Source organism: Sparus aurata, chromosome 10 (assembly GCF_900880675.1).
Source record: "Sparus aurata chromosome 10, fSpaAur1.1, whole genome shotgun sequence".
Taxonomy (NCBI): domain Eukaryota; kingdom Metazoa; phylum Chordata; class Actinopteri; order Spariformes; family Sparidae; genus Sparus; species Sparus aurata.
This window is the reverse complement of record NC_044196.1, coordinates 18,460,311-18,488,102: the sequence shown is the minus strand read 5'-3', so window position 1 is coordinate 18,488,102 and position 27,792 is coordinate 18,460,311. Positions and strand designations below refer to the sequence as shown.

The 27,792-nt window shown below is 36.7% G+C and overlaps 3 protein-coding genes across 10 annotated transcripts in view; 1 reads left to right on the top strand and 2 right to left on the bottom strand.

Moving 5' to 3' along the window:
* Positions 1-27,792, bottom strand: part of LOC115590542 (uncharacterized) — a 518,602-nt gene that overhangs the window by 458,249 nt on the left and 32,561 nt on the right. The gene's annotated exons all lie outside the window — the stretch shown is intronic.
* Positions 1,317-6,554, top strand: LOC115590553 (ubiquitin carboxyl-terminal hydrolase 47-like). 2 transcript variants are annotated; one of them, XM_030431950.1, is made up of 13 exons: positions 1,317-1,553; positions 2,418-2,504; positions 2,789-2,894; positions 3,070-3,179; positions 3,284-3,354; positions 3,437-3,562; positions 4,007-4,102; positions 4,499-4,627; positions 4,718-4,843; positions 4,939-4,976; positions 5,343-5,374; positions 5,467-5,837; positions 5,928-6,057. In XM_030431950.1, exons 2-13 carry the CDS (start codon positions 2,438-2,440, stop codon positions 5,931-5,933), a joined length of 1,278 nt encoding a protein of 425 aa, XP_030287810.1. In that variant the 5' UTR covers positions 1,317-1,553; positions 2,418-2,437; the 3' UTR covers positions 5,934-6,057. The 2 variants fall into 2 exon arrangements, with proteins under 2 accessions (XP_030287810.1, XP_030287809.1); XM_030431949.1 differs by having other exon boundaries at positions 1,319-1,553; positions 5,467-5,832; positions 5,928-6,554.
* On the bottom strand, positions 7,172-27,259 carry LOC115590543 (uncharacterized). Of its 7 annotated transcripts, XM_030431926.1 has the most exons (63): positions 27,190-27,259; positions 26,572-26,677; positions 26,275-26,301; positions 25,394-25,499; positions 25,073-25,182; positions 24,930-25,000; positions 24,725-24,850; positions 24,531-24,626; positions 24,302-24,418; positions 24,070-24,198; positions 23,464-23,501; positions 23,298-23,329; positions 23,056-23,199; positions 22,349-22,454; positions 22,028-22,137; positions 21,885-21,955; positions 21,680-21,805; positions 21,486-21,581; positions 21,257-21,373; positions 21,025-21,153; positions 20,419-20,456; positions 20,253-20,284; positions 20,011-20,154; positions 19,304-19,409; positions 18,983-19,092; positions 18,840-18,910; positions 18,635-18,760; positions 18,441-18,536; positions 18,212-18,328; positions 17,980-18,108; positions 17,464-17,501; positions 17,298-17,329; positions 17,056-17,199; positions 16,338-16,443; positions 15,420-15,529; positions 15,277-15,347; positions 15,069-15,194; positions 14,877-14,972; positions 14,649-14,765; positions 14,416-14,544; positions 13,561-13,598; positions 13,398-13,429; positions 13,155-13,298; positions 11,796-11,901; positions 11,543-11,652; positions 11,400-11,470; positions 11,190-11,315; positions 10,996-11,091; positions 10,758-10,886; positions 10,530-10,658; positions 10,318-10,355; positions 10,150-10,181; positions 9,722-9,827; positions 9,471-9,580; positions 9,328-9,398; positions 9,121-9,246; positions 8,927-9,022; positions 8,683-8,811; positions 8,459-8,587; positions 8,262-8,299; positions 8,093-8,124; positions 7,762-7,811; positions 7,172-7,542 (listed from the first exon to the last, which is right to left on the bottom strand). In XM_030431926.1, exons 2-63 carry the CDS (start codon positions 26,624-26,626, stop codon positions 7,486-7,488), a joined length of 5,739 nt encoding a protein of 1,912 aa, XP_030287786.1. In that variant the 5' UTR covers positions 26,627-26,677; positions 27,190-27,259; the 3' UTR covers positions 7,172-7,485. The 7 variants fall into 7 exon arrangements, 6 of the variants coding, with proteins under 6 accessions (XP_030287786.1, XP_030287787.1, XP_030287790.1 ...); XM_030431927.1 differs by lacking the exon at positions 8,262-8,299; XM_030431930.1 differs by lacking the exon at positions 13,155-13,298.

Genomic DNA, 27,792 nt, shown 5'->3' with positions numbered 1-27,792 from the left:
GGATAATGATTTAAAAAGCCTTTATTAGTACATGGCTAGTCTTACAACAACATGCTAACGCGGCTTTTTAAATCATTATCCTCTTATGCCTCTAGTGCCTCAAATCTTCCATTATAATTATCTACTGTAAATTCTTAGTTCTTAGTTTCCTAGTGCCCCTTTAACCATGATTTGGAACTGATCAAATATCCTTCCAATGTTACCTTACTGGTCATTAAATGTGATTAAAGAACATTTTATTTCTGAATAATCCAAATAGCCAGGCCAAGTAACAGCCTACTTATGGGATAATTAGTTGCGTGACCTAGATACTTATCATGACTCACCTCTTGGCTGATGGACAGCTTCTTTAAAAAACAGTTTTGACAAAAGAATAAAAACTCCCTCAGCTCTTTGTCACCCATAAAAAGACGATAGTAGGCCTACTTTTTAAAAAGAAAATATAGTACATTTCTCAAATTAGCTGTCTTTACGGTTTAGAAGGCTACATTTGCTTGCCTGCTTGCTCAGGACCTGACATGAAGAGGTTGTTGTATAATCACTTCAGTTGCTGGATTTGTCGTCACTGAATTATTTCAACGATTTGGCTTGTTGGGGAAACTTCCTGGAACACAAGAGAGGGGGAAAACCTGCAGCTTCAGTGTCGTCTGATGGCAATCAGACAAGTATCGGATGTGAGGAGAGCATTAATAAAGTTTGTGTGCTATGTTAAAGAGATGATAATACAGCATGTGGATAGAATTAGGCGTGCAGCAAATGCAGTGAACTGAGCACGAACAACTCCTCTGTCAAATAAAATCACCCCAAGCAACATGTGTGTCATCATTCCTGCCAGTCAGGTGGTTCTTCTTCCTTGACATGAATCTGGCGGATGCTTCATTGTAACTGGGTGTGTCAGTCACCATGTTTACTTGCACAGATGACTGAGACATCTTGAATGACTTGGTTTATAGATTTACAGTGAACACCATGACATCCACCATATTAGCTGCTAAAAATGGTCCTAACAAAGACTGTGAAGTTAATTATGAGTGAGTGAGTGAGCAAGTGAGAAACACTGAACTGAAGCTAAGAGAGTTTTGTCCAGGAGACGAGCTACTGCACATACCTGAATGTGGTTGGACTACATTCTGTCAACAGGTGTATAAAAAGGGAACAAGGATGTGTTTTTGATTTACTGAAAATGACTGGAATGAAAAAAAAGAACAACAACAACCACAGGAATGTAGCTGTTCTTCATTCTGGTGGTTGATGGGAAAAGAGTCGCAGAGCATGACCTCACTCTGACGTTCCCTCCCGAGCCAATAGGAGGCTCTCATTGTCTCTCACAGAAAATCTGCACCGGGTAGGCTAACACCTAATTCCCTTTTCTTCTTTACCAGCACAGAAGACACTTTCTTCGGTAGCTACATTTAAATGTTGATCCTCGGATCCTCTGAATGAAGCAGGTTTAACTACATATTTTTATTGGCAAGGCTGTTAGTGAGCTCAAGACACAGAGGAAGCCACATCCTCCACTGAACCTGACTGATTTCTCTGACGACCAGCCGCCTGTAAGTATAACCAGAGTCTTCTCTTTATTTTTTCACAGCTGAAGTATCCCCAGTCCTGCTGTTTTAAAGTCGTTCAATTCATTTTGTGTCCATGCAGATATTTATCGTGTTTTGTTATCATCGGTAGGGTTTTAGAATTAAAGAAATCGGTCAAAATAAAAATGAAGACCTTTTAGAAGTTCAATAGATTATTAATGAGTAGCCTATCCTTGTTGGATGTCTCTTTATTGCCACTGGAGAATTTCTGTGTGTTTGATAACTTAGGAGGATATTTTTAGGAGCTGGACTGGAGTATTTAAGAGTTTACTAGGTCACTGTGAGCTTGTTCAGACACTGACAGTTGTGGGTCTGAGAAGTTAAAAGCCGCATCAAGTAGAAATACTGATGTGGAGTATGGATGGTTTCAGTCATCACAGGCCAATAAAGTAATTCTAATAATGTATATGTGTGTATGTTGAGACCAGTTATAATCAGGCACTCTTTTGCTTTGGTTTGACCCCTATATTTGTTTTTGGCAATGATTGTTTTATTGTTAAAAGTTCCGGTTGACATCTAAATATAAACTAGTGGACGTGTGGCGCCACCTGTTGGACTTTAGACTACACAACAGAAGGTTTTAAGTCTGGTTGTGACATTCTGTATGGATAGGTGATAATTTCAGTGTACCAATTATCGTAATGTCTTGCAATCCCTCAGTTCTATGAACAAGAAATGCAGACAGATTTCACAGTGATGGACACTGTAACCTGAATAGGCTTTTTGTGTCAAAAACTGGAGGCACAGACAGACTGTATACAACATTTTGCATAACTGGGATTTAATTAGTTTGTCTACCTAATAAAATAAATCACATTTTATCTGCAGGTGGAGAGTCAAGAGGAAAGATGAGTGACTCCAGGAAACGACCCCTGGAAGAAGGGATAGCTGCATCAGAGAAGAGGAAACAAAAAGGTAATGGAGACTTTAGGTGAGGTAAAGATTATTGTAGGCTGTTATTAAATTAAAAGTAAAAGAAGATGGATGATGGATATGTCCATACAGTAAACTTGCAGACAACAGCAGCAGCTCATCAGTAATTCCATATTATCTAAATATTTTCTTAATTATCTGTAATATTAATCATCGTGGTCTCTTGTTCCTCTGTATTTTATTTTCTTAACACATTCTTATCATATTGTAGCATCTACAAATGAATGAAGATGGTGTAATGACACTGTGCTGTTCTTTCTTTAAAGTGACTCAGCCACAGAGACTTCATTATGGCCTTTATAATCAAGGAAACACATGTCACCTCAACAGTGTCCTGCAAGTTCTCTTCATGACCACAGATTTCCACGACAGGTTTGAAACAGCTGCTTTCATCTGTAGCAAAGAAGCAAGACATATATGACAAGTTTTAACAGAGAGCATTTTATAGTGATACATCTGCTTCAATTCAGGTCTCTAACATTAGAAAACATATACATGCTGGTAGTGTCCAAAGCTTGTAATCAAATAAACTTCCCTCTTCCTAAAGGTTGGATCCACAAAAGACCACAGACAAGGAGCTGAGGAACATCTTTAAAAAACTGAAAGAAACAACATGTGGAACGGAAAACATCACAAAGGCTTTTGATATTAAAAATGGTAAGTTGACCAGTGATCAATAGGACACTGAGGACTGTCATATAGCAGCTGTATGTTGTGGTGGATTGAGTATACTGGATTAAATCTCATGAATCATTCTGCAGTTAATCAACAAAGTGATGCTGCTGAAAGCCTGCAGTTTATCTTACAGAAGGTCAGCCCACGGGCCTCTAAGGTGAGCACTTAGTGATGAAAAAGTGTAAATTAAAGGTCAGTAAATGTGAATGTTGTACTGTAACTGATATATCTCTCTCAAGGTTTTCCAAGGAGAGCTGACATACTCAACGAAGTGCTTCGAAGGCCACATCATCAATGAAGAGACAAATCCTTTCTGGACTCTTCCACTGCCACTAAAAGATACCCAAGATTCAACCTTCAGTGTGGTGAGCAGATAGTTCAGAGTCAAGAAGTCTGGAAGGAGGACAAATACATAAATAAATGAATCTTTGCATTGTTTTTGTTGATGTATCAATGACCCAGAGACTCTCTGTGTGTTTGATTTATAATGCAGCTCAGAAGCAACAGCGGGTAATAAGTATTGTTAGGGAATGCAAAAGTAGTCCTTAAAAGAATTGCCATGACCCCTGATCGTAGCCTCATGCTATCGAGGAGCGGTCAATACAACGCCCCGTCTTTCAAACGTTGCTACCAGAATGCACTGTACGGCTGCCTACACAGACAAGGGAAGGGGGCTACTGTTGCAACATAACATTCACCTGGAACTAACTGCCGGTGACAACATAACTACATATAAATACCAAAAGGTCAGTGTATTTTCAGTGTGTTTTCAGTGTGTTTTATTTAATGCAACAATTGTGTTTCTACAGGAAAGTGGCTTTGAGAGGATTTTCCAGACAAAAACATTAATTGGAGACAACATGGTGTACTGCAACGAATGTGAAAAGAAAAGAAAGGCAACAAGTGTAAGTCTCCAATCATCAACTGACTTGAACAAATGTTCTCAGGGGTTTTTTGCAGCAAAAATGTCTGGTTTCACATCAGCTTTTCTGAAAATGCTGTGATGCATGTTGTAATATTTTTAGATGTGTTTTTTGCAGTGAAATAGCAAGACCAAAAGAAAATTGTCAAACTAGAAAGGTTAGCTGATGTACATGTATGGCTCAACGATTTGCACAGGGGACTATTATGATTGGTGGAACCCATTGGAAATCAACGTGATTGGTAAAATTGCAGGAAAGTGGCAGTGATTTTCCAACATTATAAGGTCGTTCAAAATACCTGTGGGATTGGACTGATTGCAGCATCACAAATGAACCCTTTTAATATTTTTTTACAATCATACCTTTTGTGTTTTTTAGGGATGTAAGATGACAAAGTTCCCCCAGAACTTGATACTTCTCCTCAAGAGATTTGACATCGACTACAGCACCATGTCATATTTCAAATCAGACTGCTGTGTGGAAGTGCCACGTGAATTACAGTTGAAGGTAAGGAAAAGTAGTTCTTGAGTTTTCATTTCAATGGTCTTAACTGCTTTTAAAATCTTTTCATGTTCCTGACTGTGTTCTTCGTTGTAGAACAAGACGTTCAAACTGCATGGGATGGTGGATCACATGGGCAGTATAAGAGGTGGACATTACACAACCACCGTCCTGTCTGAGGACAACACCTGGTATGAGTTTGATGACGCTCATGTCAGAAAGGTCAGGGTCAATTCAACTCATCCATCAGTTTGACAAACGTCACAGAATTGCAATTTTAGATTGATGTTTGTTGAACATTGCTCTTGTTTTTGCAGGTTAAAGAACAACCATTTGCACAAACCAGGACTCACAAGTAAATGTTCAATTATTTCCATTTGATCAAATCTGACATAGTTGACAAGACAATGTTACCACAAGGTGTCAGGGCTGTCAATTGCTTCTCAAAGTCATCCACAGACATGGTTTGTTTGCCCAGTTTTAATGGGATAGTGGAAGACTTTGTCCATATTCTCCAAATATCACCTCTAAAGTTGTTGAGAAGATCATGTGATATGATTGAAAGCTTCAGAACAGCTTAAGTGCCAAGTCAAACCTTATGGTGAGACTCTAATGGCAATGTCTACAATATATTCTATCGTCTATCTGGAAATCTTTATTGTATGTTCTCATCTTTTTGCTGTTTCGTGCAAACAATAACTTCAATATGTATGTTCAACAGATCCTGCACTGCATATCTGCTCTTGTACAGAGGTAAGATCACAAAATTGCATAGAGCAATCCTCAAAGCATGTAGCATTTACAGATAAATAATCAACATATAACTTTTTTTATTCTACATGAAGCCTCAAGGAGTCAGAGAGATGAGGGGAGAGAACAACAGGCTGAAACCGGTCATCTTGATCAACAGATGGGACACAAAGTGGAACACAAAAGACAAATCAGGCAAAGCGCAGGTGATAAAGAAAACAGACAAACTCAAGATAGAAAAGAGAGGGACAAAGAGTCATTCAGGCCTCAATACAGCAGAAAGGAGGGTCATCCAGAGAATGGAAGGAAAGTTTCAAGCTTCACCAGGGACCAGCACAGGGCCCCAGCAGAGGAAGATGTTTTACTCCTTAAAAAACAACCCACAGTCTACTCCAGTAAACATCACCCGGACAGTAGGACAAAGCCAGATAAGAGGACACAAATGAGCAAAAAAGAGGAAGGTAAGGTAAATTTGTCTGCAAAATAAATGAATCCCTCTTTATTAAAAGTGTCTGTGTGAGGAAAATATCTTGTGAATGTCTGACTTTCCCGCCAGGCATGAATTCTTCGCAACCCTGCGCAAGTCCAGCGGACATCCTGAAGAATCCTCTTGTGATCGGTCTCATCGTTGTTGGTGTTGTTGTTCTTGTATTAATTGTGATCCTTCCTATTACACTAGCAACCCCGAACCAACCTTGATAAAGAGAGCAGGGAACCCGTGATATCAGCACTGGAGGTCAGTTCATAACTGTCAATGAGCAACTTGATATCAAGATGACAGCTTTTACTGTTATTAATCCTCTGTTATACTTAATTACTGTATTCCAGTAACCCAACAGAGTCTGTCAGTATGCAGCATGTATAAATTTGGAGCAACATCCTGCACATCAACAAACTTTATCTCAGCTTTATGTTTCTGTGGGTTTTTCGTTGTACATAGTATATACATTGTACACTGTACATTGTACATACATTGTACATGTTACTACTGATGGTCTCTATGTCTTTATTCATTCAGTTAATTTTATATTCATTTTATATTTTGTCATGTTTTATCATAATGCTACTTTAGTAACATTGATTGTCATTATGTGTTTAGCAGAATCTGACCCACACCAAAACATGTTTATAACTTTGCTGCATTTGCTGTACAATTAAAATTTAAATAAAAGTGTTAATTTTGTTTGATTGAAAATTATTAGTTAGCCCGCCAACTTTTTCAACACAACAAGGTAATAATGCAACCTCAGAAATATTTGTTTTCCATAATTAATAAAACAATAAATTAATCAACTATAATCAAGTATCGAGATTTTAGGGAGTCAAGAGCACACTGTTGGTAGTTATATTGTATTATTATATGTAAATTAGTCATGCAAGATACAAAGTAGAGTTCCAACCTCCAAGTTTCCCACACACGCCTTAGCTCTGACAGACCATCCTTTATACTCGAGGCCTTACTCTGACCTCTCCTGGCCGGACTGTAAATTGCACACGACAAGAAGGATTTGCTGGTTTTCTGAGGTCTGATATTTTAACTGATTATAAATGAAAAAGTGAAATGTCCTGAAACAAGTGCATTTAGATTTCAGAATCTGTTTACAAACCCTATTATTACTTAATAACATCTCAGACATTGTATAATTCATTAATTTCAATTATTCACATTTAGTATTAGAATGTTCTAACTATTACCGTTTTTTAAACGTTTTTTGGCTCAGTTTAGCAACATTAAGCTGTTAAACTGTAGCTGAAAAAGAAAATGAGAAATGTGAGAAAGAAAGCTTCAATAAAAATGAATGTATGATTGTGTAGATTGGATTTTATTTGAAATTCACCCCAACACAGATGATCAATCACATAAATCTGATTTAATAAATGAATAATGAAGAAAGGTACATATAGTTATGAATAATAATGTGCCAACTTGTACATCAATTATATAACAGATATATTCTTGATTACTTTTATATCAGGATGTTAATGAGAAAAGTAATTTGCATTTCTGAACATATATATGATACAATACATGCCAAAACAGACCATGTCCTTCCTCAAACTTCCTTTTAAATGTACTCAATATTTCCAAAGGGTTGTCATTAGAAGAATATTTATCACAATAAACAACACTTGCTACGTTGTGCTTTGGCGTTGTCTTTCTGACTTGTCACCTGGTGGAAAAGTAAACCAGAAATTAATTTCTTCAGACAGACATGCAATCTAACAGTAACAGTTACAAAAATGAGTAAGATCAAGCTCTGTCAAGTTTTGAGCAGGACTTGAATATCTGATACACAACAAAAATGCAATTGAATTGAAATCAGGAACATTCTGACACTGATGGCCAACTTTATGGATAAGTGTCTTGTTCTTTCACTTTTATGTCCTACCTGCTTGTCTTCGTTCTGGTTGGTCTCATTGGCTGTCTGACACTCTGTGCCTTCGAAGTGGAAGAAAAGTAACAGATTCAGTAATGAACTGTATTAGGATCAACATCAGAGTCTGACAGTCTAAATGTCAACATATATTCCCAACTAGCGTAACATTCCTAGGTTTTTATGTGGGGCTCGTCAGTTCAATTGACCAGCAGTTAGTAAAAAAAGTTCTGAATTGGCCTCATACTGTAGCTCTGAAGTGAAGAGAAAATGTTGTAATTGACAATGGTCTTTAATATTATAGTCATGGCTGGAATGATTTCTTTATGTACTCTTGTAATCCTACCTCTGTACACGAGAAGATAAACAGTCGCAGAGCTGGTGAAAAATAATTCTGGAGTTATTGTTTTGAACCAAACATCAAAAAAGGTGACAGCATAGAGTAAATAATACTGTAAAATGTATATCAGATTATCATGAACATAATTCAATAAAATACATTTTATTACACCTACTTGTAAGGCCCAGTCTCTGCAAACGGCTGTTCTTTAACCTACACCATGATGAAATTTTTTTTTACAAATTTCCATTTAATGTTTGAGATTTTCTGTTGGTATGATTAAATATGTACCATATTGATGGAAAAAGGTTCTTCACATCCATCTGTATGTGTTCTATCCCAACATGATACATTCAGTAATATCCTGCTTACCTTGTTGACATGTTCGTCATTAAACTCATACCAGGTGTTGTCCTCATTGGACAGGATGGTGGCTGTGTAATGTCCACCCTCCAGACTGCCTACATGATCCACCATCCCATACAGTTTGAACTTCTTGTTCTAAAATGAAGGATAAAGATATATGCAAGGGTTTTAAAACACCTTGATATAAATAAAAACACAATTCACATATAATGAAACAAAATTTTCCTTGCCTTTAACTGAATTTCAGATGACACATCCACACAGCAGTCAGATTTGACATGTGACATGGTGTTGTAATCAAAGTCAAATCTCTTGAGGAGTAGAGTCAGTATCTGAGGAGATCTCACCATCTCACCTTCCTAAATAACACAACAGTAAAAACATTATTAAACACGATTTCTTAATCTCAGTACTGATCAGTACATAATTTGACCATTTTACAGTTTGTGTTTTTAACTTAAGATCAAAACTCACACTTGTTGCTTCTGTTTTCTTGTTACATTCATTGCAGTGCACCATGTTATCTCCTTTGTATGTTTTCGTTTGGAAAATTCTGTCGAAGCTGTTTTGCTGTGAAAGTACAAATGTTGTAATAAATCCCAATTTAGATCAAAATACTCACATCACATTGAAACACTGAACAAGAACTCTGAACTCTGTCTGCTCACCACACTGTAGGTTGTATCAGCAGTATCTTTGAGTGACAGAGGGAGAGTCCAGAATGGATTTGTCTCCTCATTGATGATGTGGCCTTCTGAACATTTTGTTATGTAAGTCAGCTCTCCCGTGAAGACCTTTGCATAACAATGTCTATCATCACACATCATTCTCATTTGTCTCTTCATAATAACATAGTAGTTTTTTTGACTGCTCACCTCAGAGGCCTTTGGGCTGACCTTATTTAAAATCATCTCCAGACATTCAGCTGCATCGCGTTGTTCATACACTGCAAAAGGATACATTAAACTGAATCTCATATATTGATTCCATTTAAGTTTCTCAATACTACCCAGCTTACCTTTTTCAATCCCAAATGTTGTTGTGATGTTTTCTGTTCTGCATGTTTTTTTCTTCAGGTTTTCAAAGATTTTTCTCAATTGACGATCTGTGTTTGATTGTGGGTCCAACCTTTAGGTAGACAATAGTTTCTCAGTGAATAGTGACTGTTTACTGATTGTATTAAAATGTTGCTGCTTGTTGATATTTTACATAATATTTTGGTAACATTAATTTTAGTCCTTGTTATGGATAAAAGCAGCTGTTTCATACCTGTCATGGAACTCAGTTGTCATGAAGAGAACTTGCAGTACACTGTTGAGGTAACATGTGGCTCCCTGATTAATCAGGCCATGATGAGATCTGTCAGGCTGAACAACTAAAAGAGGAAAACACAGTGTCATGACAACTTTTCAATTCCTTTACAATTGTTAGTTAGTAAAGGTGATGTATTAGTATCACAGCAGAGAACAAAGTCTAAATGTCCACATACATTACCAACAAACGTAACATTCCTAGGTATTTATGTGTGATTCATCTGTTTAATTGACCAGTAGTTCGTAAGTTTGTTCTGAATTGGCCTCACAGGGCATCTGAGACACTGAGGCTTTGAAGTGAAGACAAAATGATGTAATTGACAATAATCTTTAATATTATAGTCATTGTTGAAACTGTTTCTTTAAGAACTTTGGTAATCCTACCTCTGTACATGAGAAGATACACGGTCGCAGAGCTGGTGAAAAAAAAATCTGGAGTTATTATCTTGAACCAAACATCAATTAGTTGACACCATACAGTAAATCATACTGTAAAATGTATATCAGATTATCATGAGCAAAACTTTATAGAATCCATTTCATCACACGTACTTGTAAGGTCCGGTTCCTGCAAATGGCTGTTCTTTAAGCTGCACCATACAGAAAGACAATGTCAACAAATTTCCATTTAATGTTTGAGATTCTCTATTGGTATGATTAAATCTGTAACACACTAATGGAAAAGGAAGCCACAGATTTTGGTTTTCACATCCATCTGTATGTGTACTATCCTGACATGATACATTCAGTAATATCCTGCTTACCTTGTTGACATGTTGGTCATTAAACTCATACCAGGTGTTGTCCTCATTGGACAGGATGGTGGCTGTGTAATGTCCACCCTCCAGACAGCCTACATGATCTACCATCCCATACAGTTTGAACTTCTTGTTCTAAAATGGAGAATAAAGATGATGAAAGACTTTTAAAACAAAGTAACACCTTGATTGGAGGAAAGATGTAATTTACATATAATGAAACAATTTCTTTGCCTTTAACTGAATTTCAGACGACACATCCACACAGCAGTCAGATTTGACATGTGACATGGTGTTGTCGTCAAAGACAAATCTCTTGAGGAGCAGAATCAGAATCTGAGGAGATCTCACCATCTCACCTTCCTAAATAACACAAGAAACATTATTAAACACTTTCTTTTGATCTCAGTATTGATCAGTACATAATTTGACCATCTCACAGTTTGTGTTTTTAATTTGAGGTAAAACTCACACTTTTGGCTTCTGTTTTCGTTTTACATTCATTGCAGTGCACCATGTTATCTCCTTTGTATGTTTTCGTTTGGAAAATTCTGTCAAAGCTGTTTTGCTGTGAAAGTACAAATGTTGTAATAAATCCCAACTTAGATCAAAATACTCACATCACATTGAAACACTGAACAAGAACTCTGAACATTGTCTGCTCACCACACTGTAGGTTGTATCAGCAGTATCTTTCAGTGACAGAGGGAGAGTCCAGAATGGATTTGTCTCTTCATTGATGATGTGGCCTTCTGGGCATTGTGTGACGTAAGTCATCTCTCCCTTGAAGACCTTTGCATAACAATGTCTATCATTGCACATCATTCTCATTTGTCTCCTCACAATAAGATAGTAGTTTTTTTTTTGACTGCTCACCTCAGAGGCCTTTGGGCTGACCTCATTTAAAATCATCTCCAGACAATCAGCTGCATCACATTGTTTATGCACTGCAAAATGATACATTAAACTAAATCTAATATATTGATTTCATTGAAGCTTCTCAATCTTGCCCTACTTACCATTTTCAATCCCAAATGTTGTTGTGGTGTTTTCTGTTCTGCATGTTTTTTTCTTCAGGTCTTCAAAGATTTTTCTGAGCTGAAGATCTGTGTTTGATCGTGGATCCAACCTTTAGGCAGACATTAATTTCTCAGTGAACAGTGACTGTTTACTGCTTGTATCAAAATGCTGTTGCCTGTTAATATTTGACATCATATTTTGGTAACATTTATTTTGATCTCCTTGGTACAGGTAAAAGCAGCTGTTTCAAACCTGTTGTGGAACTCAGTTGTCATGAAGAGAACTTGCAGGACACTGTTGAGGTAACATGTGGCTCCCTGATTATATAGGCCATAATGAGATCTGTCAGGCTGAACAACTAGAAGAGAGAACAACACAGTGTCATGACAACATTTCCGTTCCTTTACAAGTGATAGTTAGTTGAGGTGATGTCACAGTCAGTCATTTTCTATTTTGGATTTGTGCTGTTTTTAAGCCCTGGTCTGCACTCTACCTGTTGCCAGATGATTTCATCAGAACTAGGTTTTGCATGGTCCTGTCTCATGTTCTTCCATGTGGATTTTACTAACTGATCTGAATCAGTTTTTGCTCTTTTGCCTTCAGGGTTCTACCTTGTTTCATCTACCAGTGGCTCTGTTTCCAGTTACCCAGCCTCTAGCACCTCTGCAGCTTTGTATTATTATTGCCCTGCGTTCCCCAAAACACACACAATCGTTGTGGCTTTCTGTGTCTCTCGCTCCTCACACTTCCTATGCTGGTAAGTGGACTTGCTCACTAAAACTCAGTGTGTACCGAGGTGGTTGCAACAGAATAAGATTTTCAAGCCACAGTAACCATGTCAGAAAATATCACAGTTTCACATATTCACAGATAGATATTACACTATTGTTTTGATTTTATTTTTCAGCTACAATGATCCTAAGAGGAAGGAAAACTAGGGTTTTTTAGTTAACAAACAATTATGATATCACTAAATATTGTTTCTTTACAGACATGAAATTTGATATAAATTTAAAATATATTTATTTTTTAATGACACAAATACAATAGAATTCATTGCCATAGATAAGAAACTTTTTTTGTACAATAGCATTCAGTTAAAAATATACACTGCTGCAGACCAACCACCATCATTTATTTCTACACACATCATAGCATTGTGTCTAAAGAGGGGCCAAAATTAGTGTTGTGTTCACATTACAGCTGTTCAGAGATGGAGACATTAAATACCTGCAACTATTCCAGGGACAACTGACACAGGAGGAAATGAGGACTGTACACTTTTTTTTTCAAATTTTTTACCAGTGTGAAACCATTTTTTGTCTATGCTTGCATATGTGTGAAAGTATGTCTGTGTTTGTCTATTCAATTATGTATATGGTGGTTGCACTAGGAGTGTTTTGTCATCAAAAATAAAATAGTGTTTAGGGCCAACAAAAGTCTTTGGGCAAGCCCTGCCAATATGATGACTTGGTCTCTGTGAGCATGTTGATGTTAGCATTTAGCTCCAAGTACAGCTGTGTCTCACAAATCTGGTAGCATAGTCAAAAGTCTGCTAACCTGTAGATAAGGTAAATTGTCCATTATATTGATCAAAGACTAATATCTCACCTGTTTTTGACTGTATCTCATTGTAATGCTCCTGCTCTATGTTCCTAATCTTTTCATCCATAGTGTCCACTGCTACTTGATTCTTTTCTTCTTGTGTCGATTTATCCTGCTCACTATTCTCACTGGGCATCTGAGACTCTGTGGCTTTAAAGTGACGAGAAAAAAACAAAATACATCTAACAATGGTCTGTTAATATTACATTCATGGTCTAAATGATTTCTTATGTATTCGTGTAATCTTACCTCTGTACATGAGAAGATATACAGCTTTGGAGCTAGTGAACAAAAAAGTTGACATCATTGTTTGAAACACACAACAAAATGCTGGAGACACACATTGAACACTTCAATGTAACAACAATGTAACATATATTTTTGATTATTCATAAAAATCAATTAAACATACTTGTAGGTCATGGATTTTGCAAACAGCTGTTCTTCAACCTGCACAATTCAACAAAAAATAACAAATGATAAAAAATTTCCATAAATGTTTGAGCTTTATGTTGCTATGTTATGAATATATGTACACAAGCAACAAACTCTGGAGGTAAAGAAAAATGAAGCAAAGGCACAACACTTCCATTTTGTTGCAGTCTAATTGCATCGCTTTTTTCTGATGTGTTGTGGTCTTTGCATCGTTTTTTTCGAATGTGTTGTGTTGTGGTCTTTGCATCGCTTTTTTTCTAATGTGTTGCCTTGTGGTCTTTGCATTGCTTTTTTCTAATGTGTCGTGTTGTGGTCTTTGCATTGCTTTTTTTCTAATGTGTTGCATTGTGGTCTTTGCAGCGCATTTTTCTAATGTGTTGTGTTGTGTTGTGTTGCGGTCTTTGCAGCGCATTTTTCTAATGTGTTCTGTTGTGTTGTGGTCTTTGCACCACGTTATCTAAATTCTGAGCATGTTTTGTCAAATTGATGAAGATGTTTTCTTAATTTGCTTGTGTTTTGTCTTTTTGCATGTGTTTTCCTAAGTTGCTTAGCTCTCAGGGCCACCGTATGCTAGCCATCTAGCTAGCTATCAATAACAAGGCTTCTTTAACCTTAAGATCCACCACGCACCACCTATTTGCACATTTTCAGATTAAAAATAAATTACATAGAGTCAGGAACAGCCAAGCCAATGACAGCCAGTGATGCAACACTGAACTTCACAATGGGCCATTGTGTCACCAATGGGTTTCTCATAGAGACAACATCCACGTTTTCTACAGCGTGTGTGTGTACCTTCTTTACATAATATGTTCACTAAGATCCTGCTCACCTTGTTGACATGTTCATCATTAAACTCATACCAGTTGTTGTCCTCAGTGGACAGGATGGTGGCAGTGTGATGTCCACCCTGTGGACTGCCTATGAGATTGACCATCCCATACAGTTTGAACGTCTTTTTCTACAATGAAGAACACAGTCAGATAAATGAAAAGATTTTCAAAGCAACTAAAAGAAACACCATTCAGATATAAATCACATGTAATGAATAACAAGGTTCCCTGCCTTTAACTGTAATTCAGGTGGCACTTCCACACAGTGGTGGGTTTCAACAAGTGACTTTGTGCTGAATCTCTTGAGGAGTAGAATCAGAATCTGAGGAGCTTCCACCATCTCACTTTTCTAAATGACACAAGAAACATTATCAAACACTATATCTTTTAATCTTAGTATCGATCAGTACATAATTTGACCTGATTACAGTTTGTGGTTTTATTTAAGATCAGAACTCACACTTGTTGCTTCTGTTTCCTTGTTACATTTATTGCAGTGCACCATGTTACCCCCTTTATGTATTTTAGTTTGGAAATTCCATTCAAAGCTGTTTTGCTGTGAAGATAAAAGTGTTGTATGTATTCCAGTTTAGATCAGAATATTCACATCACATTAAAACACTGGAAAGAACTCTGATCTTTGTCTGCTCACCACACTGTAGGTTGTATCAGAACTATCTCTCAGAGACAGAGGGAGAGTCCAGAATGGATTAGTCTCTTCATTGATGATGTGGCCTTCTGAGCATTTTGTTACGTGAGTCACCTCTCCCTTGAAGACCTTTGCATTCCAATGTATATTATCACACATCATTCTTATTTGTCTCTTCACAATAACAAAGTATTTTTTTTTGACTGCTCACCTCAGAGGCCTGTGGGCTGACCTTATGTAAAATCATTTCCAGACATTCAGCTGCATCACCTGGTTTATGAACTGCAAAATGATCCATTAAATTGAATCTAATATATTGATTTCATTGAAGATTCTCAATATTTCCCAGCTTACCATTTCCAATCCCAAATGTTGTTGTGATGTTTTCTGTTTCACATGTTTTTTTAGTCAGGTCTTCAAAGATTTTTCTCAGTTGAAGATCTGCTTGTGATTGTTGATCCAACCTTTAGGTAGACAATAGTTTCTCAGTGAATAGTGACAGTTTAATGCTTTTATTAAAATGCTCAATGATTGATATTTGTGGGTCTGAAACACCCAGATGCACCCAAATAATTAACATTTCTAAGGTAAATTCTCCAACATCCTTTTTTAATTTGGATATTTTGTTTCTTGCATACGAAACCTAACAAATATAGATGCAACAATAATATGTGCATGGGGTAAACACTTGTGTATGTGGACCTCCTGCAAGGTTTCTGTCTTGTGACAGTTATATGGTTGCAGAGCATGTGACATAAAGGACTGTAACATAGATAGGAACTCAGTTAAGGACTTCATCCTGAGCAGTGTGTTTGTAACCTCTCGAGTGTATGCGTATTCTGACAATGGTTGATGTATGACATGAAAACTTGTGAATGTACGTGTATGTTAGATTTATGTTTATCCTGTGGTGGATGCGTAGATAGTGGGAGTGTTATCTTAAGTGAGTTCACATGCAACCTTGTCATTGCTGCATTGTGTGTATTGATTTCTGCTACTATGAAGAATGAGGAGAAACTGCTTTGCTTTCAGTCATCATCTATGTGATGCTAAAGAGTGACTCTTGCTTGAAATAGATAAAGAACTTCTAGAAAATAAGTGTGTCAAACTTGGAGTTTTGACATTGTCTCATCTGCACTAGACAAACAACTGATTTTTAGTAGCCAGGATACATTATAGCCTGGTCCAGAGTTGTCTGTTAGTATTTTATAAAATATTGTACTTACAATAATTTTGTTGTCCTTATTACAAACAAAAGCAGCTGTGTCAAACCTGTCGTGGAACTCAGCTGTCATGAAGAGAACTTGCAGGACACTGTTGAGGTAACATGTGGCTCCCTGATTAATCAGGCCATGATGGAGCCTGTCTGGCTGAACAACTGAGAGAGAAAAAAAAACTGTGTCATCACAACATTTACATTCCTTTACAATTATTAGTTATTTCGGGTGACCATTCAAGAAAAACACATTTATATTCCATCTAGGTGCTGTATCCAGTTGCCAACCATACAGCACCTAAATTGACCATGACCTGGATGACTGAGAAACTTCATCAACAAACTCTTATATTCCATGCCATTACTATATCACTCATTCAATTGCTTTCTTATAAACACACATTAAGTATGTCTGGCACTTGACTAATGTGCATTTGAGAAAAGATACTTTAACATGTCTAAGTTTCTACATGTGGCTGATTTATTTAATGGATTGCTATTTTTGGCACAGACATCTGTAGTCCACAGGTCCATGTCAACAACTTATGGATGGATTCTCTGACTTTTTATCAAATGCAACCAGCAGGTTACAGTTTTCACTTGTCCTGTGTTAGCATCTTTTTGATGACTTGGCACAAAAGGTTGTATGAGCATTCATTCAGAGTTCCCAAAAAGTATATCCTCACAGCCCTACTGATGTTAGCATAGCAATGAAGTTATTTTATGAAAAGGATTAAATTGTCAATTTCTATTTATCAAAGACTGATATCTTACCTGTTTTTGTCTGTATCTCATTGTCAGCCTCCTGCATGATGTTCCTACTCTTTTCATCCTTAGTGTCCATTTCTACTTGATTCCTTTCTTCTTGTGTTGATTCAGCCTGCTCGCTGATCTCATCGGGCATCTGAGATTCCATGGCTTTCAAGTGAAAAGAAAAAATTAAATATATCTAATAATGGTCTGTTTATCTAACATTCAGGGTCCAAATGATTTCTGATGTATTCTTGTAATCTTACCTCTGTACATGAGAATATTTACAGTTTGGGAGCTGTTGAAAAAAAATGTTGATGTTATTGTTTGCAACATCCCAAAAAATGATGGAAACACACATTGAACACTTCTGGACAACATGATATATTTTTGATTATTCATACAAATCTATAAAATGTATGTCAAACATACTTGTAAATCCTGGATTCTGCAAATGGCTGTTCTTCAACCTGTACCATTCAACAAAAAAACAAATGGCGGAAAGTGTCCATTAATGTTTGAGCTTTATCTTGCTATGTTATGAATATGCACCCAAGCAACAAACTCTGGAGGTAAAAAATGAAGCCAAGACACAAGGACCAAAATCTGCAGTTTCTCAAATGGCCCCTTAAGGTGGGCTAAAGCGAGTCAATCCCGATAGACTCCCATTTTAGAATTTACAGTAGAAACAAACATGTGTACAGCTGAATGTTTATATAACTCATTTGTTTGAATTATTAAAGTTATGAAATTATTATTAAATTAATATTAAATTATGTAATTATTTAATATCAAATTATTAAAGACTTAAAGTTATGCATAACTAAGGGAATGACCACTTTGACCTACCCGCTAACCATCTATCTAGCTGTCAGCAACAAGGCTTCATGCAGCCCAGCTAAGCTCCACCTGCTTGCACATTTTCAAGTCCAGTATAATCCTGCTCACCTTGTTGACTCGTTCATCACAAAACTCATACCAGGTGTTATCCTGATTGGACAGGATGGTGGCTGTGTGATGTCCAGCCTGCAGACTGCCTACAAGATTCACCATCCCATACAGTTTGAACGTCTTGTTCTACAATGAAAAACACTGTCAGGTAAATAAAAGATTTTAAAAGCAACGAAAAGAAACTCCATTCAGATATAAATCACATATAATGAATGACAATATTCCCTGCCTTTAACTGTAATTCAGGTGGCACATCCACACAGCGGTGTGATTTGCCACGTGACTTTGTGTCAGGTCTCTTGAGGAGTAGAGTCAGAATCTGAGGGGCTTCTACCATCTCACTTTCCTAAATAACACAAGAAATATTATTAAACACTATATATTTTAATCACAGTATTAACAAGCATATAATTTGACTCGATTACAGTTTGGGGTTTTAATTTGAGGTCAAAACTCACAATTGTTTCCTCTGTTTTCTTGTTACATTTATTGCAGTGCACCATGTTATCTCCTGTGTATGTTTTGGTTGGGAAATTCTGTTGAAAGCTGTTTTGCTGTGAAAATAAAAATGTTGTAATAAATTCCATATGAGATCAAAATCCTCACATCACATCAAAACACTGAACAAGAATTCTGATCCTTCTCTGCTCACCACACTGTAGGTTGTATCAGCAGTATCTTTCAGTGACAGAGGGAGAGTCCAGAATGGTTTTGTCTCTTCATTGATGATGTGGCCTTCTGAACATTTTGTGACTTGAGTCATTTCTCCCTTGAAGACCTTTGCATAACAATGTCTATTGTCACACATCATTCTCATTTGTCTCTTCACAAAAACATGGTTGTTGTAGACTGCTCACCTCAGCGGCCTGTGGGCTGACCTTATGTAGGATCATCTCCAGACATTCAGCTGCATCACGGCGTTCATCAACTGCAAAATGATACATTAAACTGAATCTAATATGCTGATTTCATTGAAGTTTCTCAATACTGCCCAGCTTACCGTTTTCAATGCCCAATGTTGCAGTGACTTTTTTTGTTTTACATGTTTTCTTCTTCATGTCTTCAAAGATTTTTCTCAATCGACGATCTGTTTGTGATTGTGGTTCGAACCTTTAGGTAGACAATAGTTTCTCAGTGAATAGTGACTGCTTACTGCTTGTCTTGAAATGCTCCATGATGGATATTTGTGGGTCTGAAACACCCAGATGCACCCAAATAAATAACGTCATAATCTGGTCCAGAGTTGCCTTATATTATTAAACATTATATTATGATAACATTTATTTTACTCTCGTTAAAGATAAAAGCAGTTGTTTCAAACCTGTCATGGGACTCAGTCGTCATAAAGAGAACTTGCAGGACACTGTTGAGGTAACATGTGGCTCCCTGATTATATAGGCCATGATGAGGTCTGTCTGGCTGAACATCTAAAAGAGAGACAAACACAGGGTCATTACAACATTTCCATTCCTTTACAATTGTTAGTTATTTGGGGTGAACATTCAAGAAAAAAATGTTTGTATTCCACTGTCTTTATATGAATTATTAATTTGCTTTCTTACAAACACACACTAATGATGTCAATATGTGGCACTGGAGTAATGTGCCTTTGAGAAAAGATGCTTTAACATTTCTTTGTTTCTACATGTGGCTCATCTATATAATGGATTGCTATGATGTTTGGCACAGACATTCATGGTCCACAGGTCCATATCAACAAGTCATGGATGGATTTTCTGACTTTTTCTCAAATGCAATCAGCAGGTTAGATTTTTCACTTGTCCTGTGTGAGCATCTATTTGATGGATTGGCACCAAATGTTGCACTAACATCCATTCATAGTTAACAGAAAGCGTATCCTCATGTCCCTGTTGATGTTAGCATTTAATTCCAAGTACAGCTGTGCCTCACAAAGCTGCTAGCATGGTCAAAAATCATCTAACAGATATAGTTCACTGTGATGAATGAAGTGGTTTTCATGAGAAGGTTAAATAGTTGATTTATATTGATCAGAGACTGATATCTCACCTGTTTTTGTGTGTATCGCATTGTCATCCTCCTGCTCTATTTTCTTCCTCTTTTCATCCTTAGTGTCCACTGCCACTTGATTCTTTTCTTCTTGTGTCGATTTATCCTGCTCACTATTCTCACTGGGCATCTGAGACTCCGTGGCTTTAAAGTCAAGAGAAAAAACTAAATATATCTACCAATGGTCTGTTGATATTACATTCATGGTCTAAATGATTTCTTACGTATTCTTGCAATCTTACCTCTGTACATGAGAAGATATACAGTTTGGGATCTGGTGAACAAAAATGCTGATGTCATTGTTTGCAACATCCAACAAAATGTAGGCAATATACATTGAACACTTCTGGACAATGTAATATATTTTTGATTATTCATAAAAATCATTAAAATATATGTCAAACATACTTGTAAGTCCTGGATGTTGAAAACGGCTGTTCTTCAACCTACACCATTCACCAAAAACAAACCAATGACAAAAAATGACCATTAATGTTTGAGCTTTCTGTTGCTGTGTTATCAATATGTACCCAAGCTGCGAACTCTGGGGCGAAGAAATGAAGCCAAGGCACAAGCACCAAAATCTGCAGTATCTCAAATGGCCCCTTTAGGGCGGCTCCAAAAGCGGGTCAGTCCTGATGGACTCCCATATTAGAATTTACAGCAGAAACAAATATGTTTACATCCTGGTACAAAAACACTAAACTGAACAAAATATCTCCATTCATGACACTGAATGGCTGGTGAATTTTTATGTAACTAATTTGTTTTTATCATATCAAGAATTACATTTATGCATAATCAAGATTGTTACAGTTTTAAGCTATCCGCTAGCCATCTAGCTAGCTGTCAGCAACAAAGCTTCATGCTGCCAAACTAAGCTCCACCTGTTTCCACATTTTAAAATTAACCATGAGTTACGTAGAGTCAGGAACTGCTGAGATCATGCCCATGTTTTCTACAGTCTGTATGTGTACCATGCTAACATAATACATCCAGTATAATCTTGCTTACCGTTTTAACTTGTTCGTCATGAAACTCATACCAGGTGTTGTCCTCATTGGAAAGGATGGTGGCTGTGTGATATCCACCCTGTAGACCGCCTACAAGATTCACCATCCCATACAGTTTGAACGTCTTGTTCTATGGTGAAGAACACAGTCAGGTAAATAAAAGATTTTTAAAGCAACGAAAAGAAACTCCATTCAGATATAAATCACATATAATGAATGACAATATTCCCTGCCTTTAACTGTAATTCAGGTGGCACATCCACACAGCGGTGTGATTTGCCACGTGACTTTGTGTCAGGTCTCTTGAGGAGTAGAGTCAGAATCTGAGGGGCTTCTACCATCTCACTTTCCTAAATAACACAAGAAATATTATTAAACACTATATATTTTAATCACAGTATTAACGAGCATATAATTTGACTCGAATACAGTTTGGGGTTTTAATTTGAGGTCAAAACTCACAATTGTTTCCTCTGTTTTCTTGTTACATTTATTGCAGTGCACCATGTTATCTCCTGTGTATGTTTTGGTTGGGAAATTCTGTTGAAAGCTGTTTTGCTGTGAAAATAAAAATGTTGTAATAAATTCAATATGAGATCAAAATCCTCACATCACATCAAAACACTGAACAAGAATTCTGATCCTTCTCTGCTCACCACACTGTAGGTTGTATCAGCAGTATCTTTTAGTGACAGAGGGAGAGTCCAGAATGGTTTTGTCTCTTCATTGATGATGTGGCCTTCTGAACATTTTGTGACTTGAGTCATTTCTCCCTTGAAGACCTTTGCATGACAATGTCTATTGTCACACATCATTCTCATTTGTCTCTTCACAAAAACATGGTTGTTGTAGACTGCTCACCTCAGCGGCCTGTGGGCTGACCTTATGTAGGATCATCTCCAGACATTCAGCTGCATCACGGCGTTCATCAACTGCAAAATGATACATTAAACTGAATCTAATATGCTGATTTCATTGAAGTTTCTCAATACTGCCCAGCTTACCGTTTTCAATGCCCAGTGTTGCAGTGACTTTTTTTGTTTTACATGTTTTCTTCTTCATGTCTTCAAAGATTTTTCTCAATCGACGATCTGTTTGTGATTGTGGTTCGAACCTTTAGGTAGACAATAGATTCTCAGTGAATAGTGACTGCTTACTGCTTGTCTTGAAATGCTCCATGATGGATATTTGTGGGTCTGAAACACCCAGATGCACCCAAATAAATAACATCATAATCTGGTCCAGAGTTGCCTTATATTATTAAACATTATATTATGGTAACATTTATTTTACTCTCGTTAAAGATAAAAGCAGTTGTTTCAAACCTGTCATGGGACTCAGTCGTCATAAAGAGAACTTGCAGGACACTGTTGAGGTAACATGTGGCTCCCTGATTATATAGGCCATGATGAGGTCTGTCTGGCTGAACATCTAAAAGAGAGACAAACACAGGGTCATTTCAACATTTCCATTCCTTTACAATTGTTAGTTATTTGGGGTGAACATTCAAGAAAAAAATGTTTGTATTCCACTGTCTTTATATGAATTATTAATTTGCTTTCTTACAAACACACACTAATGATGTCAATATGTGGCACTGGAGTAATGTGCCTTTGAGAAAAGATGCTTTAACATTTCTTTGTTTCTACATGTGGCTCATCTATATAATGGATTGCTATGATGTTTGGCACAGACATTCATGGTCCACAGGTCCATATCAACAAGTCATGGATGGATTTTCTGACTTTTTCTCAAATGCAATCAGCAGGTTAGATTTTTCACTTGTCCTGTGTGAGCATCTATTTGATGGATTGGCACCAAATGTTGCACTAACATCCATTCATAGTTAACAGAAAGCGTATCCTCATGTCCCTGTTGATGTTAGCATTTAATTCCAAGTACAGCTGTGCCTCACAAAGCTGCTAGCATGGTCAAAAATCATCTAACAGATATAGTTCACTGTGATGAATGAAGTGGTTTTCATGAGAAGGTTAAATAGTTGATTTATATTGATCAGAGACTGATATCTCACCTGTTTTTGTGTGTATCGCATTGTCATCCTCCTGCTCTATTTTCTTCCTCTTTTCATCCTTAGTGTCCACTGCCACTTGATTCTTTTCTTCTTGTGTCGATTTATCCTGCTCACTATTTTCACTGGGCATCTGAGACTCCGTGGCTTTAAAGTCAAGAGAAAAAACTAAATATATCTACCAATGGTCTGTTGATATTACATTCATGGTCTAAATGATTTCTTACGTATTCTTGCAATCTTACCTCTGTACATGAGAAGATATACAGTTTGGGATCTGGTGAACAAAAATGCTGATGTCATTGTTTGCAACATCCAACAAAATGTAGGCAATATACATTGAACACTTCTGGACAATGTAATATATTTTTGATTATTCATAAAAATCATTAAAATATATGTCAAACATACTTGTAAGTCCTGGATGTTGAAAACGGCTGTTCTTCAACCTACACCATTCACCAAAAACAAACCAATGACAAAAAATGACCATTAATGTTTGAGCTTTCTGTTGCTGTGTTATCAATATGTACCCAAGCTGCGAACTCTGGGGCGAAGAAATGAAGCCAAGGCACAAGCACCAAAATCTGCAGTATCTCAAATGGCCCCTTTAGGGCGGCTCCAAAAGCGGGTCAGTCCTGATGGACTCCCATATTAGAATTTACAGCAGAAACAAATATATTTACATCCTGGTACAAAAACACTAAACTGAACAAAATATCTCCATTCATGACACTGAATGGCTGGTGAATTTTTATGTAACTAATTTGTTTTTATCATATCAAGAATTACATTTATGCATAATCAAGATTGTTACAGTTTTAAGCTATCCGCTAGCCATCTAGCTAGCTGTCAGCAACAAGGCTTCATGCTGCCAAACTAAGCTCCACCTGTTTCCACATTTTAAAATTGACCATGAGTTATGTAGAGTCAGGAACTGCTGAGATCATGCCCATGTTTTCTACAGTCTGTATGTGTACCATGCTAACATAATACATCCAGTATAATCTTGCTTACCGTTTTAACTTGTTCGTCATGAAACTCATACCAGGTGTTGTCCTCATTGGAAAGGATGGTGGCTGTGTGATATCCACCCTGTAGACCGCCTACAAGATTCACCATCCCATACAGTTTGAACGTCTTGTTCTATGGTGAAGAACACAGTCAGGTAAATAAAAGATTTTAAAAGCAATGAAAAGAAACTCCATTCAGATATAAATCACATATAATGAATGACAATATTCCCTGCCTTTAACTGTAATTCAGGTGGCACATCCACACAGCGGTGTGATTTGTCACGTGACTTTGTGTCAGGTCTCTTGAGGAGTAGAGTCAGAATCTGAGGGGCTTCTACCATCTCACTTTCCTAAATAACACAAGAAATATTATTAAACACTATATATTTTAATCACAGTATTAACGTGCATATAATTTGACTCGATTACAGTTTGGGGTTTTAATTTGAGGTCAAAACTCACAATTGTTTCCTCTGTTTTCTTGTTACATTTATTGCAGTGCACCATGTTATCTCCTGTGTATGTTTTGGTTGGGAAATTCTGTTGAAAGCTGTTTTGCTGTGAAAATAAAAATGTTGTAATAAATTCCATATGAGATCAAAATCCTAACATCACATCAAAACACTGAACAAGAATTCTGATCCTTCTCTGCTCACCACACTGTAGGTTGTATCAGCAGTATCTTTCAGTGACAGAGGGAGAGTCCAGAATGGTTTTGTCTCTTCATTGATGATGTGGCCTTCTGAACATTTTGTGACTTGAGTCATTTCTCCCTTGAAGACCTTTGCATAACAATGTCTATTGTCACACATCATTCTCATTTGTCTCTTCACAAAAACATGGTTGTTGTAGACTGCTCACCTCAGCGGCCTGTGGGCTGACCTTATGTAGGATCATCTCCAGACATTCAGCTGCATCACGGCGTTCATCAACTGCAAAATGATACATTAAACTGAATCTAACATGCTGATTTCATTGAAGTTTCTCAATACTGCCCAGCTTACCGTTTTCAATGCCCAATGTTGCAGTGACTTTTTTTGTTTTACATGTTTTCTTCTTCATGTCTTCAAAGATTTTTCTCAATCGACGATCTGTTTGTGATTGTGGTTCGAACCTTTAGGTAGACAATAGATTCTCAGTGAATAGTGACTGCTTACTGCTTGTCTTGAAATGCTCCATGATGGATATTTGTGGGTCTGAAACACCCAGATGCACCCAAATAAATAACGTCATAATCTGGTCCAGAGTTGCCTTATATTATTAAACATTATATTATGGTAACATTTATTTTACTCTCGTTAAAGATAAAAGCAGTTGTTTCAAACCTGTTGTGGAGCTCAGCCGTCATGAAGAGAACTTGCAGGACACTGTTGAGGTAACATGTGGCTCCCTGATTATACAGGCCATGGTGAGGTCTGTCAGGCTGAACAACTAAAAGAGAGACAAACAAAGGGTCATTGCAACATTTCCATGTATTTTTGGTAATTATTCTTGAAATGGTCACCTACCACTAAAGAAAAACTACTTATAGTTTTATGATTCATCGTCTAAATCTCATATTATATAGTATTACTTTATTTTTTCATAAATATACTTTATATACTGAATATACTGCTTTGTGCAGCAGATGCCAGGCCTAATATTAAAATTCAAAAATATTCTCACTTTGGAACTAGTCACTTATTGAGCAAAACCCATATCTGAATGAATGACTGAAAAAAAAAAATCTAACTGAGAACTTCTTCTTAAAACACATCTCTCCATTTTTTACAGCCTGTTGTTCTTTGTTTTCTTTTTCTTCAATATCCAAGAGATGATCATTTTTTGTCATTTCTTTCAGTTCTTCCAAATTGTCACCTATGATTTTTTTATTAGTGAAGCTGGAATTACTATTATCCTCATTTATGACCAGATCTCTCTGTGTCTCTTCATCTTTGCAGCATATTGTTTTGCTCATTGTTCCTCAATGCCATCTTTACTTTTCACATTTTGTCATTCTAATCATGTTTAAACACGTCTTAATAACCCCGCCACCAACATCAGTGACCATTCATTCACCATTCAGTGACATCTCCATTCATCTCTCTATCATCAGTAAAAAGTAATTTATTCAGTGATTCATTTTGCAAAGAACTATTCTTATTAAAGTAAGAATTTCATGTTTTCAACTCATCTGTTACATTTCCGAGATATAAACAACACTTACTCAGTTCTTGTCCAGCTGGTGCAGCTTCTGATTATAAACAAAAATATGTTAGTGTAGTGTTAATAAAATATACATTTGGTTTAATAAAATGTTGAAGTTTAATATTAAAATGTATAGATTATTAAGTCTTTATTCAAGTCAGTATTTTGTGGTGGAAGGTTATCATGAGGTCAACAGACATGGTTTCTTATTGAACATTAATTATTATAATATTTAAAATTGTAGTTGTAGTGATGGCAATCTTTAGCTTTTATTTGTGTAATTTCTTTTCTACATCCACACAATGATCTTCAATACCTTGTTCAACCTTGTCTTCCTCTTTGTCCTTTCGCATCTGCATTGGCTTACTCATCACAATGTCCTTTATTGGATTAAGTAGAAGAACATTCTTCCATCTCAGCAGCTGTTGCACAGATTTGGCAATTATTCAGTTTATGTCCTGACACATTCCTCTGACTGATAAGTTGTCTCTACCATGATATTAATCCTTAATACACATGTCATGATTCTTGTCTTGTTTACCAACATAACAAACAACACATACAAACTTAATACCTCGACAAGCTGAATACTATTTTGAAGCTCAAAAGTACAATGAGCTGCAACTCCTCCTCAGCTCTTTGCCGAAACATAATGCAGTTACCAAAACAGAAAGAGGAGAGTAGAGATTGGAAACTTTGTATTCTAAACTGAACACTGTATTTATTATCTATCAACATTATTATTTAATGAAAACATTACATAGCTCTTCCATAAATGCGAGACGGAGAACTAAATGGACTTTGATCAACGAAGTGCACTCATGCATTTATGACCCATACCTCACAGAAAACAAAGTAAATGAATACTATAAATAATGTAACGTCATAGGCTGTTTTGTACTGTAAACAAAAGAGATAGAAAGGAAATGCTTACCAGTATATGATTATCTTGTAATGAAACTGGTATTGTAGAAGAAGCTCTATAGCACAAGTCCTACTTTCATTTGTTTCACAGGTGGCTGACATGCCCCTCCTGCGGCTCAGTGACATAATGATGTCATAAAACTACAGAAAATAGATGTCGCGAACAAAGAAGCTCTACCGATAACTATGATTGGCCCTGGAGTCCTGTTGTCCATAACTATGGATTTTTAAATTCAAGACACACAAAACACTACTTACAGCACTTATCAATGTATATAAAGTTGTGTGGTCCTCCGAACATAAGATTTCATATTGTTGAGAATACAGCAGCCCTTTGCTAAGCATCTCCCTTACAAATGGGTTATGCAGGAGCAAAATTAATTTGTGCTGATTATGATTCAATGGTATAATTATAACACATCAATAAAATATTTTTTTAAAGACTGAATAAAAATGTATGAATAATGTCTTTGTATCTCAATGTGACTGACGGTTAGGAATTCAGCCTCTTACCAGCTTTAAATAACTTGAACTTGAACATATACTGTGATGTGGAACGATATCACACAACATTAGAATGACTATCTTTGTTCAACAACTGAAATACCTGATT

Excerpts from the sequence above, each read along its gene's own strand:
- LOC115590553 (XM_030431949.1), top strand. The coding sequence starts at position 2,438 with ATGAGTGACTCCAGGAAACGACCCCTGGAAGAAGGGATAGCTGCATCA. Across the intron at positions 3,180-3,283 it reads GGCTTTTGATATTAAAAATG|TTAATCAACAAAGTGATGCT; the intron begins GTAAGTTGACCA and ends ATCATTCTGCAG. Across the intron at positions 4,844-4,938 it reads ATGACGCTCATGTCAGAAAG|GTTAAAGAACAACCATTTGC; the intron begins GTCAGGGTCAAT and ends TTGTTTTTGCAG.
- LOC115590543 (XM_030431926.1), bottom strand. The coding sequence starts at position 26,626 with ATGAGTAAGCCAATGCAGATGCGAAAGGACAAAGAGGAAGACAAGGTT. Across the intron at positions 25,001-25,072 it reads AACATTGGGCATTGAAAACG|TTGATGAACGCCGTGATGCA; the intron begins GTAAGCTGGGCA and ends ATCATTTTGCAG. Across the intron at positions 17,200-17,297 it reads AAATATTCTCATGTACAGAG|CCATGGAATCTCAGATGCCC; the intron begins GTAAGATTACAA and ends TTCACTTGAAAG.